Raw genomic sequence first — 18,820 nt, forward strand, 5'->3', positions numbered from 1 at the left:
TTGATTTTCATGTTTGCTACAAGCCACTTAGCGTCACTTTGTAGTGCTAGATGGGCAGCATATAAATTTGATGAATAAATGAATAAATGGCATCTCCCACCTATGATTTCCAATTGTTTGTGCACTCTTCTTCTTAGTCATATTTTCTTTCTTTTTGTGTTTTCATAGTCTCTAGCTTTGTGCACCTATGTGCCCTTTAATCCTGCTGACTTGGGTGATATACCATATTTTGTGGAGTATAAGACGCATCGGAGTATAAGACGCACCTTAGTTTTTGGGGAGGAAAATAAAAAAATAGCTGATTGACAGGTGGATTGGCCTCCCGGAATACCCCCAATCAGCTGTTCCCAGAGGTGAATTTTATTAACAGATTCCTTGATTGTGAGCTCTGTGCCTTGCTTTTTTTGCTTTTTTTTTCTGCCTCTGAAACTCCAATTCAGAAAAATCTTTTTTCTGCCTCTGAAAGCCTCCGAAACAGAGTTTCCAAAAAAAAACACCTCTGAAGCTCTGTTTGGGAGCTTCTTTTCTGAAGCTCTGTTTGGGGGTGTCGTTTCTGAAGCTTCGTTTCTGATGCTTTTTTCAGTCTCTGAAACCTCCGTTTGAGAAGCTGGGCAAGGCTACATTCGGAGTATAAGGCGCAGCCAGATTTTCATGCTCTTTTTTGAGGTATTTTCCATATAAACTATGGATTTGACTTCAAGATCTTACAAATGATTATTAAGAAATTCTGATTGGTCACCATAGCCAATTAGATAATCATATAGTACATTATATTGCAGAACATAGATGGTACTAAGAAACCACAATGAGACAAATATATGCAGATTTTAAAAATAGGCAAACAGCTATCCACAGACCTAGTTATTGCCATACTTTCCTCCCATCCCAGAACTAAGAGGAAATCCTGACCTTAGATTTTCAGTATTAATATTATGCCAATGATGGCACATGGTCAATATAACAAAATGCCTTATTTTCCTCTTGCATGTTTTCCCACTGCTCCAGTTTAAATTATGAATGACAAGGACAGTGTAATGTTTCAGTCTGATCATCTTCCATTCTCTATTGTGTCTTCCCCATTTGTTTCTCGGATTCCTGTTTACCACAATTTCCTCTCTCACTGCCTCATAATCTTAATGATTTGCTGAGTTAAGACCCATGCATTTATTTTAAGTGAGGATTGCTAATTTCGATTTGACAAATGTTTTCAAACTACAGAATTTTCTCAGGGAGAAGACCATGGCTGTTCCAATGCGTGCTTTAGTTGTGTCTTCCCAATATCTCTTTACAATCTCTGAAGTTAATCCAGTCTTACAGATTGTCTGAACTTTCCTGTTTTCTCACATCTCATTACACTCCAAAGCTCTTCATAGACTCCCTATTCAAGCCAAAGCCCAATTTGAAGCATTAACACTTTTATTCATAGTTCTCCAGACATAATCCAAGGTATCTGTCTGTATTTATCCCTCCTGCTCGTTAAAAAAAATTACTTCTTTTGGTTGTAACTTCCAGGACACAGGTTCACATTCTGAGGTTCAGAGACCTGACCTTGGAACTTTAGAATCAGTTCCTTCCTTTTTGTTGTCTCCATGAAAGAAGTCTGATTTTGCAGATTACTGTAAACGCTCGGCATTTGGGCAAAACAGTGATGATTTAGCCCCCGGGACATTCAACACATCTGTCTTATGTTACTACCCTTGAAATAACATGGTGGACATTAGACATGGGTGAAGGTAGATAGGGGAGATGTTTGGCAGTGTCAGTATGAAAGCATACTTCTAATGAACCCTTTAGGAAGAATCCTTATTTCTCCTTCTCTCTTCTCTAATTTCTCATGCCTTTGTCATAATATTCAAATTAATCTCCATGGATCTGTCCTGTGCTTTAACCCCTGACTGCTCATGATGCTCATGATATCTGGGTGGGTAGGCGGAGCCTCCTGCTGCCGCCACTGCCAGTTCCCCAAACCGGGGCGAACCAGGAGCCACCCATCACTGCCTCCGATCCATAATTCCAACCAAATGAAAATTTTCCCCAAATCAGTAGAAAGTACAGAACCATCAGTATAAGGGTTTCTAAATCTGAAAAGATAGTGATAATAAATAGATGTCATAAATTTATTATTTTATTTTATTTATTTGTCAAGAACATATTAGGTCTTATAATAACAACAGAGTTGGAAGGGACCTTGGAGGCCTTCTAGTCCAACCCCCTGCCCAGGCAGGAAACCCTACACCATCTCAGACAGATGGTTATTCAACATTTTCTTAAAAATTTCCAGTGTTGGAGCATTCACAACTTCTGCAGGCAAGTCGTTCCACTTATTAATTGTTCTAACTGTCAGGAAATTTCTCCTTAGTTCTAAGTTGCTTCTTTCCTTGATCAGTTTCCACCCATTGCTTCTTGTTCTACCCTCAGGTGCTTTGGAGAACGGCCCTACTCCCTCTTCTTTGTGGCAAACCCTGAGATATTGGAACACTGCTATCATGTCTCCCCTAGTCCTTCTTTTTATTAAACTAGATGTACCCAGTTCCTGCAACCGTTCTTCAAATGTTTTAGCCTCCAGTCCCCTAATCATCTTTGTTGCTCTTCTCTGCACTCTTTCTAGAGTCTCAGCATCTTTTTTACATTGCGGCGACCAAAACTGAATGCAGTATTCCAAGTGTGGCCTTACCAAGGCATTATAAAGTGGCACTAACACTTCACGTGATCTTGACTCTATCGCTCTGTTTATGCAGCCCAGAACTGTGTTGGCTTTTTTGGCAGCTGCTGCACACTGCTGGCTCATATCTAAATGGTTGCCCACTAGGACTTCAAGATTCCTCAACTACTATTGAGTACCTGTGAGAGGTAATATATATAATTGAATACATAAAATAGATACAAATAAAGGAAGCATTAGAACAGAGACAGTAGGCACGCTGGTGCTCTTATGCATGCCTCTTACAGATCTCTTAGGAATGGGGTGAGGTAAATACAATCAAGTTGACCAGTCTAAGGTTCTGCTTCTTAAAGCATTTTCCCATATCATGTTTTTTTGGTAAGAATGAACACACATAGAGACACCCCTACACAGAAAGAAAATCAGCTACAGTATACAGAAGAGCAATAAAATCCATCCAATAAGGAGCAATAAAACATAAGATATAAAACAAAATTACCATGGTAAAAGGTCAGTATTCTTTAACTGTCACTGGAAAGACATTCATATTGCTTTCAGGTGAATCTCCTTGATGAGGGCATTCTATTTCAAGTGACAGTTTAAAACAGGAGTCTCCAACCTTGACAACTTTACAATGTGTAGACTTCAACTCTCAGAATTCTTCAGCCAGCATGCACTGGCTGAGGAATTCTGGAAGTTGAAGTCCACAAGTCATAAAGTTGCCAAGGTTGGAGACCCCTGGCTTAAAAGAAATTTCTCCAGATGACAACGCATCATTTCGGAACAAAATGATGGAGCCCAAAGGAGAGTAAGCTTTAAAAAAGTATCTATGATGGTCTAGAGGTGAACTGTATGAATGCCAGAAAACTTTTATAGCCTTCCTATAAAATGTATCTATACCAAATATTTGAAAGACGGGACTAAACATAAGTCAGATGTGGAAACAGAAATTTCATTAGTGTTTTAAAATCAAGCCACAAGTATAATAAACCAGATGTGTAAAAGAGTTTTGAAGGTGACATTTTGGTCAAAGAATTCTACTTAGTCACAGAATGACTTTCTATATGTGTTAGTTTGAAAGGTTTCCAGATCATGTTAGCTAAATTGTGATAAAATAAATTATGAATACATTTATTATAATGTATTCAACAGAATCAATAACTTGGGATGATAATTAATCTGAAGAAACCTTTGAGGGATTCTGTGGAACTTCAAGAGAAAATAGATTAAATATAAGAGTAATTATTATTCTGAAGGTATGGCTGCTTAAATGGGAGAACTGAGTCAGCCTGATAAAGTAATGCCAGCTAGTAAGGAGCAAATTACAATTATGAGGATGCTAGTAGCAGGATGGAATAGTTTTATTCTTTATCCTATTTATTCAGTAGCAATCACTTGTCTGTCAGTACAATGGAGGGAGTAGAGGTTGTTCTGTTTCCCTGATATAATCTTATTCATTCTTTAATTAAAACTGACTTGTCCCATTGATTCTTGTTGTCAGCCTAATTGGGGGGTTTTGCCAGGGTTGTGACCTGTTGCACTAGAATTCCAGATTAGCTGTAACCATTTAAGGTCTACATTTTGTGCCATTTGTTGCAAAAATTTCCGCATCACCTTCTTGTTCTTGTTTTATTGGTTTCTTCTTGCTTTTATACGCTATTAATCAGAACTCTACCAAATATGCTTAATAAACTAATTGAATGGTAGTTTTATATTTCCTTTTGCCAATTTTCCATTTGTATAAGGGGGGGGAAAAGCATTTTTCCAGATGTTAGGGACAGATAGTGTTCCTAGTCTTGTCAAACAAGTTTCACAGTCACTCTATATTTTAAGATTCCTTCAGCCATATGTGTAGCCCTACCATTTTTCAACATTCTCACATCCATTTTTCTTGGATGTTAACAACTGTAGCATTTAACTGAATTCATCTCATCAACATATCATTATTTAAATACAGCTCTCTGAAATTCCCATTCCAGTATTCCCTCACTTTAGTTTCTTTCAGAATCATGTCATCACTTTTATTTTTAGGTCTCTTCATTCAGTGGAAGGTCCTTTTTTAGTTCTTTTCAACCACTTCCAGTTTTTAATTTTCATCATCAAAATCACACTGCATTTGGATGCCTCTTTTAGTCTTTGCAGGATTACATTGAAGTTCCTTACTATTTTTGATTATATTCTTTCAATTATGTTTTTCTCTCTGTGTACACATTATGCAATATCCTTTCCTCATATTTTTTTTATTTTCTACCACCATTTTTACTTACCATATTCATTCTATCAAGTAGTCTTAATTCTATACATTTCTTTTCTTACTCTTCAGGTAGCTTTTATATATTGTCTCTTTTCATTCACTTGCTATTTATTCTTTCGTGAAATGAACATAATATGTTTTCATACACAGGACCTGTACTATATAGTCATCCATTCCTAACCACCATGACACCAAAATGACTAAAATTCCATAACAGAGCAAGGTTCAATTTACTTGCATTGCAATATCTTTCAAAAATATATAAAGGAGATATTTTGCATATATTTTGTCATTTTTCCATATCCCTCAGAATCCCAGAATCTACAAGTCTGGAAATTGTACATTTTCTCCCTACCACCATACTAGTTTAATTATAATTTCATAATTATAGAACTATTTTATGCTTGATTTTTATTATCATTCCATTTGGCATTATTATGTTCATCAAATCTCAGGTGTGAAGGGATTAAAATAGAAAGCAATGACATAATTTCATACAAAATACATAAATAAAGCACTAGCAGCAAAGTATTCATTTATTGCCTTAAGATAGAGAATGAGCTAAACTGCTGGGTAGAACTTCATAATTTGGGCACTGTAAGACAAGAAGCAATGGGTGGAAACCAGGGATGAAATCCAGCAGATTCTTACCGGTTCTAGAGAACCGGTAATGGAAATTTTGAGCAGTTCAGAGAACTGGTAGCAATTTTGCAATATTCTTTTCCCCCAGGAGTGGGGAGAGAACAGAGATTTTGCAGTATCCTTCCCCTGCCACGCCCACCAAGCCACACCACACCCACCAAGCCATGCCCACAGAACCGATAATTTAAAAAAATGGATTTCACTACTTGTGGAAACTAATTAAGGAGAGAATCAACCAGAACTACGGAGAAATTTCCTGATAGTGAGAGCAATTAACCAATGGAATGGCTTGCTTCCAAAAGTTGTGGATATTCCAACACTGGAGGTTTTTTAAGAAGAAATTGAACAATCATTTGTCTGAAATGGTATAGCAGGGGGTTGGACTAGAAGACCTTCAAAGTCCCTTCCAACTCTGTTAATCTATTGTTTAAACTACTTGTCTTCAAGGCCTTGTGTGGTACACTTCTTAGGATGGCTGGTTACATAGTAAGGACATAAGGCAGGGTATTGTTTTATTTTTCCTTTCCTAAATGTTGTAAATCTAAAGACAACAAACAATCTCTTGACTTGACTCTGGAAATAAATTAAAAAGTATATTAGCTAAGACAAGGGTGGAAGCATTCGGGATATTTGAGAACTGTACTTTACACATTTAGGGAATCCAGTCAGGGGAAAGGATTCTTAATTCTAAACAAACCTCATCTTTTGAAACCAGTCTGTTGCTTTATCTTACAAAATATTTTGCTTAAAAAGTTTTTTTCTGTGTTTTCATTTCTTCACATAAATTTTAAGCCTTTTCTCAGATATCATTATAAATCTCATGTTGTGAAAAGAAACAGAAAAGCTGTACAATCTCCTCAGGTAGCTGCGGTCACCGGTTTTCCCCCCTCAAGTTTGTCCGAAAAGGCTAAGAATCCCACAGCAACTTATACATTGCCGCAATTTTGCACCTAATTGTTTATTCTTCTTGGAAAAATAGTCCAATAATCACTATTTAAGAAAATAGTCTAATTCCAATACAGCACTTCTTGTCACTCAAAAATCTCAACTAAGATGAACCAGTCTTTAACTATAATAGACAAATGAGGATTCCTTGAGAGCAGAAATCTGTTTTGATTGTGTAAAATGGTCTTCCTCCTTTATTTATTTTATTCTCATTTTACTTCCCTTATTATGGAGAATTTGGCAAATTTGGACCAATTTCCAGTGAGCAATAAGCCAAATGAAATTCCTGTATGTTATTTCTGTGCTCTGTCTAGACAGGGCAGATGAACCAGACTTGTAAAAACACCACACAGGCCAGATAGGATATGTGGCAAGTCTTGCTTTTATAAAATTACCAAGGTTATAGTGGCTTGTTAGTTACTTGGTTACCTATTACGTTAACTGCTTCCTTTCCTTTAGAATATCAAAGTGGCATATAAAGTGGCACTAACTTCAGATATTTTCATGGAGTACAGTGTTAAAATAGACTACAATTATATTTTTCTCTGTTATATAAAGTTGATTAATAAGGAGACAACAGCACTATCTATGATTCCATAGGTTTCTTGCCATGAAAAAAAGTGCCTAAAATTTAAATTAAAAGCCCATTAATATAAACCCAACCACATTAAATGCTATCTCTGCCTTGTTGAAACTAATTGTAGAAGCGTTCAGAAAAAAATACATTTAAAGTGTAAACATTTTCAAGGAAAGGAAATTAAAAAATGAGGAAAAAACAGTTGAAGACCCTTCTAGAGATGTCTCACCTATTTGGATATGAAGGTGGTAGACTCAAAAGTCAATTCTCTTTTTTGCTCCTGAGAGCATAACATTATTTTTATGATTATTTAATGCTGTATTCTGCAGGAAAAACCTTCTAAAATAAATATGTACACTGCATTCAGAAATGGTGTTATAATTTTACAGTATATATGTTAATAATTTCTACCTCCAAAGATTCAGAAACTGTCTTTTTTCATCTGTACAGAACATTGGAAAAAAAATCTTATGGAGTCTATCCAAAATTCTTAGAGAACAACTTCTGGTTGACTTTGTTATACTAAAATAATGTATTTAGATCTTATCACAGAACATACTAGTGTAGCATGAGTGCTAGTAGATTATATATAAGAAACATATTCAAAATTTTAAAGCTCTGTTGATGTAGGCAATGAACATTTAGATGATGACTTTAATATAAAGCTGTAATGAGTAGTTAGTTTGAAATTTGAGAAATTGTCACCTAGTTTAAGAAGAGGAAGAATCAGAAAAAAAAACCAGATTGGAATTGGAGGGTTCAATTGACTATTACTGTAAACGTATTATTTGGTTTTTTTCCTCCTAGATCTTTCAAGCCTGATTTTGTTCTCATCCGTCAGCACGCTTACAGCATGGCCTTAGGGGAAGACTTTCGCAGCCTTATCATTGGCCTCCAATATGGTGGGGTCCATAGTGTCAATTCACTTTTCTCTATCTACAATTTCTGCAGCAAACCATGGGTGGTAGGTGATATTTTTAAATATCTGTACATGAAATAAAAAGGGAGTTCTTTAGAATAGAATAGAATAGAATTTTATTGGCCAAGTGTGATTGGACACACAAGGAATTTGTCTTGGTGCATATGCTCTCAGTGTACATAAAAGAAAAGATACGTTCATCAAGGTACAACATTTACAACACAATTGATGATCAATATATCAATATAAATCATAAGGATTGCCAGCAACAAGTTATAGTCATACAGTCATAAGTGGAAAGAGATTGGTGATGGGAACTATGAAACGATTAATAGTAGTGCAGATTCAGTAAATAGTCTGACAGTGTTGAGGGAATTATTTGTTTAGCAGAGTGATGGCCTTCGGGAAAAAACTGTTCTTGTGTCTAGTTGTTCTGGTGTGCAGTGCTCTATAGCGTCGTTTTGAGGGTAGGTATATATATTTTTAGGTATATATGTACACAAAGGACTTTGAAAGTCAACTTTTAGTGCAAAATATTTTTAAAAAACTTAAATCAAATTCTTTATCTTTACCACTACTGAAAGATTTCAGTAAATAATACAACTGTTTTAGTTCCCCAAACAAAACAATTTCTCAGATGTTTAATCCATCTCAGCACAAAATGTCTCATTTCATCAGGTCTAGAAAATCCCTTTCTGCATCTTTAATAAGCATTGTCTATCCTGAAAGGGAATAATGTATAGCTGGGAACTAAGACAAAAATATATTTTAGGGTATGTGTTTTGCTTCTTTGGAAAGCTCTGTTTTGAGGTTCTTCTTTAATTCTGGAAAATTCTAAACTGCTACCACCATCACCCTATCTCAGGTTGCTTTCTTTACTAAAGAAAGCAATTAAAGAACTGTCATCACAATAGTTTAAAAACTATAGAAAAATCACAATAGTTAAATTGTCTCTGCACGAATTCATTTTATTGGAAACATATAGTGTTCAAATACCTTGTCAAAAAAAGGACAGTAGCTAAAGTAAAAATATAAATTTGTGAAGTGGCATTGCATAAAGCCTGTGGAGTGAGAGGAAGATGACCATGACGAAGATATGCAAGCTCTGTTACTAAAGCAACAAAGGGTAAAACATATTGTAAATCCACAAGGACAGAAAATATGCAGAAGAGGCCCAGGCAGATGTTTCCCTAATTCACAGGAGTATAAGTAGATGGAGAAAGTACAACACAGTCACACTTTCAAGATTCTACTATTACAGCCACTCTCATTAAAAATAATTTATATTTGCACAGAAAGGGTCTTTGTATATGTGAAGAGTATATTTTTAAGAGGTAGAATTAGGTAGAATATATATCTGTATTTATTCCTCCTGCTTTTCACTCTGTTTTGATGGGTCTCTTTAAGTCATCCAAGAGAGTCCAAGCACCACAATCACTGAGTTGAACACCATCTGACCAAGATGTGCTGACAACCTCACTCCCACCCCCACCTTTGGATGTTAAACAAATCACTGTGGTTGTTAAGCAAAACATCAAATGACCAAGATTTATGATTTTACTTCTACCTTCTCTGTTAATTCTGCTTGTCGCAAGCCAATTTCAAAGGACACAAGTGGCAATCGTGTGACCATGGGATGCTGTGTGTCATATATATGGGCCATTGAGGAGCAAGACTTTTAATAATAATAATAATAATAATAATAATAATAATAATAATAATAATAATAATAATAATAATAATAATAATAATAATAATAATAATAATTTAATTTGTATACCGCCCTTCTCCCGAAGGACTCAGGGCGGTGCACAGCCAGAATAAAATACAAAAAGAACAACACATACAATACTAAGAACAACCCTTAAAAAACTTATTCAATTGGCCAAATTTAAAATACAGTAACACCCTATAAAATTTACAAAAATTTAAAACCCATAAAATCAAATTAAAATTTTAAAAATCAAGCCAGTCCAGCAAGACGGAATAAATAGTCGACATTGCTTGGCTGACGGCACCCTAAGGAGTCGCTTGGAGATAGAAGATGGCAGTAGACGGTCCCGTAAATATCCTGGTCCTAAGCCATGGAGCGCTTTGAAGGTAGTCACCAATACCTTGAAGCGCACCCGGAAGACAACAGGCAGCCAGGAAGCTGTCTATCTAGACCCGTTCCAGTCCGGCTTCCGACCCGGTTACAGCACGGAGACGGCTTTGGTCGTGTTGGTGGATGACCTCTGGAGGGACAGGGACAGGGGTTGTTCCTCTGCCTTGGTCCTATTAGATCTCTCAGCGGCTTTTGATACCATCGACCATGGTATCCTGCTGCGCCGGTTGGAGGGATTGGGAGTGGGAGGCACCGTTTATCGGTGGTTCTCTTCCTATCTCTCCGACCGGTCGCAGACGGTGTTGACAGGGGGGCAGAGGTCGTCCTCGAGGAGCCTCACTTGTGGGGTGCCTCAGGGGTCGATTCTCTCGCCTACCCTGTTCAACATCGATATGAAGCCGCTGGGTGAGGTCATCAGTGGTTTCGGGGTGAGTTATCATCTGTACGCTGATGATACTCAGCTGCACTTTTCCACCCCGGACCACCCCAACGAAGCGGTCGTAGTGCTGTCCTGGTGTCTGGAAGCTGTACGGGTCTGGATGGGGAGAAACAGACTCAAGCTCAATCCCTCCAAGACGAAGTGGCTGTGGATGCCGGCACCCCGGTACAGCCAGCTGCACCCGCAGCTGACTGTTGGGGGCAAGTTAGTGGCCCCAAAGGAGGTGGTTCGCAACTTGGGCGTCTTCCTGGATGGACGGCTGTCCTTTGATGAACATCTGGCGGCCGTCTCCAGGAGGGCCTTTTACCAAGTTCGCTTGGTCCGCCAGTTGCGTCCCTTCCTTGACCGGGATGCCTTATGCACAGTCACTCACGCTCTGGTTACATCTCGGTTGGATTACTGCAATGCTCTCTACATGGGGCTGCCCTTGAGGTGCACCCGGAGGCTGCAGTTAGTCCAGAATGCAGCTGCGCGAGTAGTAATGGGAGCCGCTCGTGGCTCCCACGTAACACCACTGCTCCGTAGTCTGCACTGGCTTCCTGTGGTCTTTTGGGTGCGCTTCAAGATTTTGGTTACCACCTTTAAAGCGCTCCATGGCTTAGGACCCGGGTACTTATGAGACCGCCTGCTGTTACCCTATGCCTCCCACCGACCCGTACGCTCTCACAGAGAGGGTCTCCTCAGGGTGCCGTCCGCCAAACAATGTCGGCTGGCGGCCCCCAGGAGTAGGGCCTTCTCTGTGGGAGCATCGACGCTCTGGAATGAACTCCCCCCTGGCCTACGTCAAGTGCCTGATCTTCGGACCTTCCGTCGTGAGCTAAAAACATATTTATTTATTCAAGCGGGACTGGCATAATAGTTTGATTTTAAATTGGGGTTTTATTAATATTTAAAATTTCTTAATTTAATTTTAACTATCAGCCGTTTTGTAATTTTGCTACATTTTAATTCATTTTAACTGTATATATCTTGTATTTTATTTCTGGCTGTACACCGCCCTGAGTCCTTCAGGAGAAGGGCAGTATAAAAATTTAATAAAATAAATAAATAAATAAATAAATAAATAAATAAATAGGTTTTAAGTTCGCAGCGAAAGGTCCCAAGGTCGGATAGTTGTCGAAGTCCAGGGGGAAGTTCGTTCCACCCGGAAGACAACAGGCAGCCAGGAAGCTGTCTATCTAGACCCGTTCCAGTCCGGCTTCCGACCCGGTTACAGCACGGAGACGGCTTTGGTCGTGTTGGTGGATGACCTCTGGAGGGACAGGGACAGGGGTTGTTCCTCTGCCTTGGTCCTATTAGATCTCTCAGCGGCTTTTGATACCATCGACCATGGTATCCTGCTGTGCCGGTTGGAGGGATTGGGAGTGGGAGGCACCGTTTATCGGTGGTTCTCTTCCTATCTCTCCGACCGGTCGCAGACGGTGTTGACAGGGGGGCAGAGGTCATCCTCGAGGAGCCTCACTTGTGGGGTGCCTCAGGGGTTGATTCTCTCGCCTACCCTGTTCAACATCTATATGAAGCCGCTGGGTGAGGTCATCAGTGGTTTCGGGGTGAGTTATCATCTGTACGCTGATGATACTCAGCTGCACTTTTCCACCCCGGACCACCCCAACGAAGCGGTCGTAGTGCTGTCCTGGTGTCTGGAAGCTGTACGGGTCTGGATGGGGAGAAACAGACTCAAGCTCAATCCCTCCAAGACGAAGTGGCTGTGGATGCCGGCACCCCGGTACAGCCAGCTGCACCCGCAGCTGACTGTTGGGGGCAAGTTAGTGGCCCCAAAGGAGGTGGTTCGCAACTTGGGCGTCTTCCTGGATGGACGGCTGTCCTTTGATGAACATCTGGCGGCCGTCTCCAGGAGGGCCTTTTACCAAGTTCGCTTGGTCCGCCAGTTGCGTCCCTTCCTTGACCGGGATGCCTTATGCACAGTCACTCACGCTCTGGTTACATCTCGGTTGGATTACTGCAATGCTCTCTACATGGGGCTGCCCTTGAGGTGCACCCGGAGGCTGCAGTTAGTCCAGAATGCAGCTGCGCAAGTAGTAATGGGAGCCGTTCGTGGCTCCCACGTAACACCACTGCTCCGTAGTCTGCACTGGCTTCCTGTGGTCTTTTGGGTGCGCTTCAAGATTTTGGTTACCACCTTTAAAGCGCTCCATGGCTTAGGACCCGGGTACTTATGAGACCGCCTGCTGTTACCCTATGCCTCCCACCGACCCGTACGCTCTCACAGAGAGGGTCTCCTCAGGGTGCCGTCCGCCAAACAATGTTGGCTGGCGGCCCCCAGGAGTAGGGCCTTCTCTGTGGGAGCATCGACGCTCTGGAATGAACTCCCCCCTGGCCTACGTCAAGTGCCTGATCTTCGGACCTTCCGTCGTGAGCTAAAAACATATTTATTTATTCAAGCGGGACTGGCATAATAGTTTGATTTTAAATTGGGGTTTTATTAATATTTAAAATTTCTTAATTTAATTTTAACTATCAGCCGTTTTGTAATTTTGCTACATTTTAATTCATTTTAACTGTATATATCTTGTATTTTATTTCTGGCTGTACACCGCCCTGAGTCCTTCAGGAGAAGGGCAGTATAAAAATTTAATAAAATAAATAAATAAATAAATAAATAAATAAATAGGTTTTAAGTTCGCAGCGAAAGGTCCCAAGGTCGGATAGTTGTCGAAGTCCAGGGGGAAGTTCGTTCCACCCGGAAGACAACAGGCAGCCAAACAGTCTCAACAAGACGAGTCTCGAAACTCTCGCCTGGATCTACCCAATTTTGATCCAATCCATCCCGAAGCTGAACGATTTTATCGTATAGATAACCATTAAACTCCTCGGCACGCCCTTGTAATGGGTCCTCCCGCCCCTCCTGTTGAAGGAGAGAGCGGGTCACCCGAAACAGGGCGGCCGGGCGGTTATCTGCCGATGCAATGAGGGAGGAAACGTAAGAATGCTTCGCATCCCTCAATGCCACTAGGTAGGTCCTACTATAGGACCTAACTAGTGTCCGGTCAGCCTCAGAACGGCTGGATCTCCAGGCACTCTCTAGGCGTCTTCTCCGGCGTTTCATCTCCCTCAGCTCCTCGGAGAACCAAGGAGCTGGTTGAGACCTGTGCCGGTCAGAGGCCGCAAAGGCACAACACGGTCCAAAGCTCCAGCCGCAGCCTGTTCCCAGGCCGCGACTAGTTCTTCAGTCGTGCCGCGGGCCAGGTTCTCGGGAAACGGCCCAAGCTCCGTCAGGAACCTCTCTGGGTCCATCAGGCACCTGGGACGGAACCAATGCATTCGTTCCGTCTCCCTGCGATGGTGAGTAGTGGTCCAAAAGTCCAGACGAAGAAGAGAATGATCTGACCATGACAAAGGTTCAACAACTAAATAGTTTAAAATCAGATCATTCGCCCACTGGCCAGAGACAAAAATCAGATCTAGAGTGCCTCCCCCGATGTGAGTAGGGCCGCCCACTAATTGAGTCAGGTCCATGGCCGTCATGGAAGCCATGAACTCCCGAGCCGTCAAGGATGCCACGCCAGTTGATTGCAGGCTGAAATCCCCCATGACCAACAATCTAGGGGTTTCAACTGCCAACCCTGCCAGCAACTCCAACAGCTCGGGCAGGGCTGTTGTCACGCAGCAAGGAACCAGGTACGTGATCAACAAGCCCACCTGAGTCCTACGACCCCACTTCACATAGAGGGATTCACAACCAGCTATCTGAGGTACAGTGGTCTCCCTCGGTTCCAGGCTTTCATTAATAATAACCGCCACCCCGCCACCCCTACCTTGGGCCCTCGGTTGATGGAATGCTTGGAAACCTGGTGGGCTCCACTAGGGGAACCCCCCCTTCCGTGCCCAACCAGGTCTCCGTAATGCCCATAACGTCTGTGGTCCCCTCCTGAATTAGATCTGAGATCAGGGGGACTTTGTTAACCACGGACCTTGCATCGCATAACATCAGCCGGAGGCCCAAGTCCCAAGTACTCTGGCCACCTGGGGAACGGGAAAAAGCAGGGGGGGCGGAGCACGCGATCGCTCTTAAATAGCGAGGGCGTACTCCCAAAACCTGATGTGCCCCCCACCTTCCGCCATATCTGCCTCTCCCACTTACTGTGTCAATAGCACAACCCTGATAAGCTGGAACAAAACCTTCCCCCACCACCCTCGGACCTAACTTAACGCCGCAAATGCACATTGGACTTGGCTCCCTCCCCAACGGGTTTCCCCCCCACCCATTTTTCCCCTCCCCCCCAACCCAAACCCGTCAGTTTCCACCCTCCCCTTAAAATTCCCATTAAAACTCCTCTTAAGAAATTGATTAAAACAATTAATTAAAAATCCCCTAAGTCTCCTATTTTTGGCATGCCACCTCTCAGGGTTCCAAAACCCGTCCTCAAGATGGGCCCTCGATAATGTAGAGGGCCAAACCCACGAGAGAGGGGAATCTCGTAGGCCAAGAAGGTCAGCCGCTGAAAATGTCCGCATGATGAAAAAACATGGCGAGCAGACCCATCCTGGACGGTCAGGATATCTCCGGGTGGGAAAGTCGATGGAAATCCGTCTCAGTCTCAGGCGGCAGGTGGAATAGTCACCGCCTTATCCAGTCACTCAGCACCACATTCTTCATCTAGTTCCTTGGGTCAAAAATGTGAGTAATGGTGCAGTGGTTAGAATGAAGTATTGCAGGTTAATTTTGCTGACTGCCAACTGCCAGCAGTTTGGCAGTTCAATCTGGGCTCGAGGTTGATTTAGCCTTCCATCTTTCTGAGGTCAGTAAAATGAGGACCCAGATTGTTGGGGGAACTATACTGACTCTGTAAACTGCTTAGAGAGGACTGTAAAGCACTGTGAAGCAGTATATAAGTCTAAGTGCTATTGCAATTTCATTACTTTTACTTGAATTATTCAATTTTATGCTGGGACAGATATACTGAGCCAACCTGTAATTTAATTTAATTTAATTTAATTTTTTATTCCATTAATTTAACTAATCAAATTCAATTTTGTACTGGCCCTGCTCATTTATGTCCTTATCTTGCCCACTTTACATAGGTGGTATTGGTATATCTGAGACCATGTGCAATTGCTTGTGCCACCTACCCAGATTGAGCACACTTTCTTTCTCTATATATTTTAAACAAATTAAGATCAGAGATATAATCATATATAATCACATAGGTCATCTGTCAAGGCCCCAACTAATGAACCCAAGCAAATCAGAACTCTGAGACTAGAATCCTCCTCAAAGATCTTCTTTCTTGAGTACATCATATCAGCACAGCTTTAAAGGAAAACTAACTCTAAATCTTTCCCATGGTTTCAGTATAATTAAAATAGGAAATAACCCCATCCCCAAGTGTCACATATCACATTGGCCAAATGGGTTGATTGATGGACTCCCCAGCCACTCCTTCCCTGACCTTATTCATTGCCAGTAGAGATGACCTTGGTTCTCTCAAGAAAGCTCTCTGTTTCGTCTAGTGAGACATTCCAACTTCCTTCGCCCCTTCCCCCTCTGTGTGGCAACTGTGGAACAGAAAAATGACTGCTGCCAGGTTTGGTTTGAAATTGACATTATCTTTGTGTTGGCATGTACATATATACCTTACACATGTATGTATTACAAAACTGAAATTTATAGATTCTAAAATTAAATGATGCATATTGTAATTCTACTAAGTAGATATGCAAGCATGGGACTCAGGGCCAAGGAGGCTGAAGAAAGATTTGTACAAATTAGTGCCAGTGTTTCTATGCCAGAAATATAGCAACGATCACTAAAATCTTCCCGTGAAAATTTTTAATTTACATGCATTTTAAGAACATTTCAACGTCCTTGAAAATTGAAGACACAATTCTAATTGAATATTTTATTCAAGGCCTGTATCTATACATTAATCCCCAAACTTCTAGATATCGTATCATTTCTCATAATTATATAGATTTGATGAAAAAATCAAACAGAGTAAAACCCTTCTATACTGTAGTAGGTTGCAATTCCCGCTATAGGCAATAAGTTCTGTTTATTTTCCTTTCTCTTATTCTAATTAGGATAAAAATATAATCTATAAAATACTGAATTCTTTGTTGCACTTCCAATAAAACAATAAACATGAAAGCTTATATAAATCATCATCACTTTGAAATATATTTCATATCGAGTTGTCACCCTCTTGTGGCATATTGTTAAAATAGATAGGATTGACTCAGAACGTATTGAAGAGACTAGCATTTATAAAAATGTGTTCTTATGAATGAGCAGTCATGCAGAAATTTGAACTATTTTAACTGCTTATTTCCCTTTTATTAAGTGAAAATAAGCTACAGAACTGCATATTCGCTAATCTATGTGAACGTGGACTTTAGTGGTGGTGGGGGCTTGCTTTGATTTATATGCTGTTTCATTAAAATAGATAAAACAGGATTTTTGGTTTTGTTTTGTAATCAGATATTTGAGTTAGTTGTGAGAAGGTCTTTAGGTACTAAAAAAAGGAAGCAGTGGAAAACCACTTCTGAAACCTTGCCAAGAAAACTGCAGTGATTTGTTCAAGCAGCCTCCAGAAGTAAACACTGATTTGAAGCCACATACACACAAACAACTTCTTTGTAATGACAGGTACCATTCCTAAAAGATCACTATATAATTTTAAGAGATCTTGCTGTATCATTTGTCCATCTCTTTAGGTACATAGAGGATGAGCACTTCAGTTTTCCAGCAAGGATAAAGCTCCATGCAAAATATAACCCAAAATATTTATTTATTTATTTATTTATTTTTCATATTTTTATACCGCCCTATCTCCCTAGGGACTCAGGGCGGTTAACAACCAGATAAAAATATACATATAAATACAAATAAAAACATCCATTAAAAAACTTATTATAATTGGCCGAATAATTAAAATGATGATAATAAAAATAATAAAATCCCCATTAAAACCAATTCGAATTTAAAATCTAGTCCAGTCCTGCGCAAATAAATAGATGTGTCTTAAGCTCGCGGCGAAAGGTTCAGAGGTCAGGAAGTTGGCGAAGTCCTGGGGGAAGCTCGTTCCAGAGGGTGGGAGCCCCCACAGAGAAGGCCCTTCCCCTGGGTGTCGCCAGCCGGCACTGTCTGGTCGACGGCACCCTGAGGAGTCCCTCTCTGTGAGAGCGCACGGGTCGGTGAGAGGTATCCGGTAGCAGCAGGCAGTCCCGTAAGTATCCCGGCCCTATGCCATTGAGCGCTTAATATAATTAACTTCTTCTCATGTACTTGCAACCAGAGGCCGGTTTGAAGTAAGCGCCTGTACACTTGCCAGCACCCTCAGGGTGGACAACTCAAAGGCAGCTATCGTGGTAAATAGTCAGTAGAGATTTCAGGGATTGGAGAAATAGCAGTCATATCATTTGCATAAACAGAAGGGGGATGTTAGATGTATGCTTGTTTAAACTCAAAACCTGACATAATTTTAGGATTGTGTTATCTATGTGCATGCATGTAACCGAAAGGATTTTCAGCATGCATTATTATTAATGTGTGGTTACAGAAGGTATGGTTGACAACAATCATACATTAACCAATATTTTGGATGAAACGAGGCATCAGAGACATAACTCTTCATGTGTATTTGGATTTTATGTTTGTCCACTTTGCAATATTGCTCCCAAGTGATTCCTCTTCTTTTTTCCTTCCTTCCTTCCTTCCTTCCTTCCTTCCTTCCTTCCTTCCTTCCTTCCTTCCTTCCTTCCTTCCTTCCTTCCTTCCTTCCTAGTTCTCTCAGCTAATTAAGATTGTCAGCTCATTGGGTCCTGAGAAGTTCCCTCTTGTAGAACAAACATTCTTCCCAAGCCATAAGCAGATGGTAAGTAACTTGGTTTCTTTGTTTCAGTGGTACAATGTTTTGCAAAAAGAACTGAGAATGCATAAATCAGTATCCTAAAGAGGCAGAGTCACGCCCCTTCATGTAAACGTTCATTCCACCTCCTTCTCATCAATAACTTTTATACTTTCAGGCCTGGTTTATGATAGCCCTAATCTTTTCCAGTATTTAGTTTCGTTATAGATACCGGTGCACACTCTTGATCAATGACTTATTATAATATAAAACAGCACAGTTCTCAGTATTATAAGGAAATATTATTGTGTCCACAAAGAAGAATGCAAGTGTAATGCAAAGACATAGGATTATTATGCTTCCCAGAAGCATGACTACAATGTTGAACTTATGGATGTCCAATGCATTGCCATATCTCCTGAATGATATCAGCGTGCTATGTGAAACACATAAAATACAGATGTTGCTTG

At 40.6% G+C, this 18,820-nt stretch overlaps 1 protein-coding gene across 1 annotated transcript in view; it reads left to right on the top strand.

Annotated features, from left to right (window-relative positions):
• Nucleotides 1-18,820, top strand: part of SYN3 (synapsin III) — a 233,573-nt gene that overhangs the window by 21,783 nt on the left and 192,970 nt on the right. The window contains exons 5-6 of the mRNA XM_058189703.1: nucleotides 7,888-8,044; nucleotides 18,288-18,377. Coding sequence (XP_058045686.1) covers nucleotides 7,888-8,044; nucleotides 18,288-18,377 — 247 coding nt within the window. The remainder of the gene's footprint in view (nucleotides 1-7,887; nucleotides 8,045-18,287; nucleotides 18,378-18,820) is intronic.

The sequence above is a fragment of the Ahaetulla prasina genome, chromosome 7 (genome assembly GCF_028640845.1).
Source record: "Ahaetulla prasina isolate Xishuangbanna chromosome 7, ASM2864084v1, whole genome shotgun sequence".
Taxonomy (NCBI): Eukaryota; Metazoa; Chordata; class Lepidosauria; order Squamata; family Colubridae; genus Ahaetulla; species Ahaetulla prasina.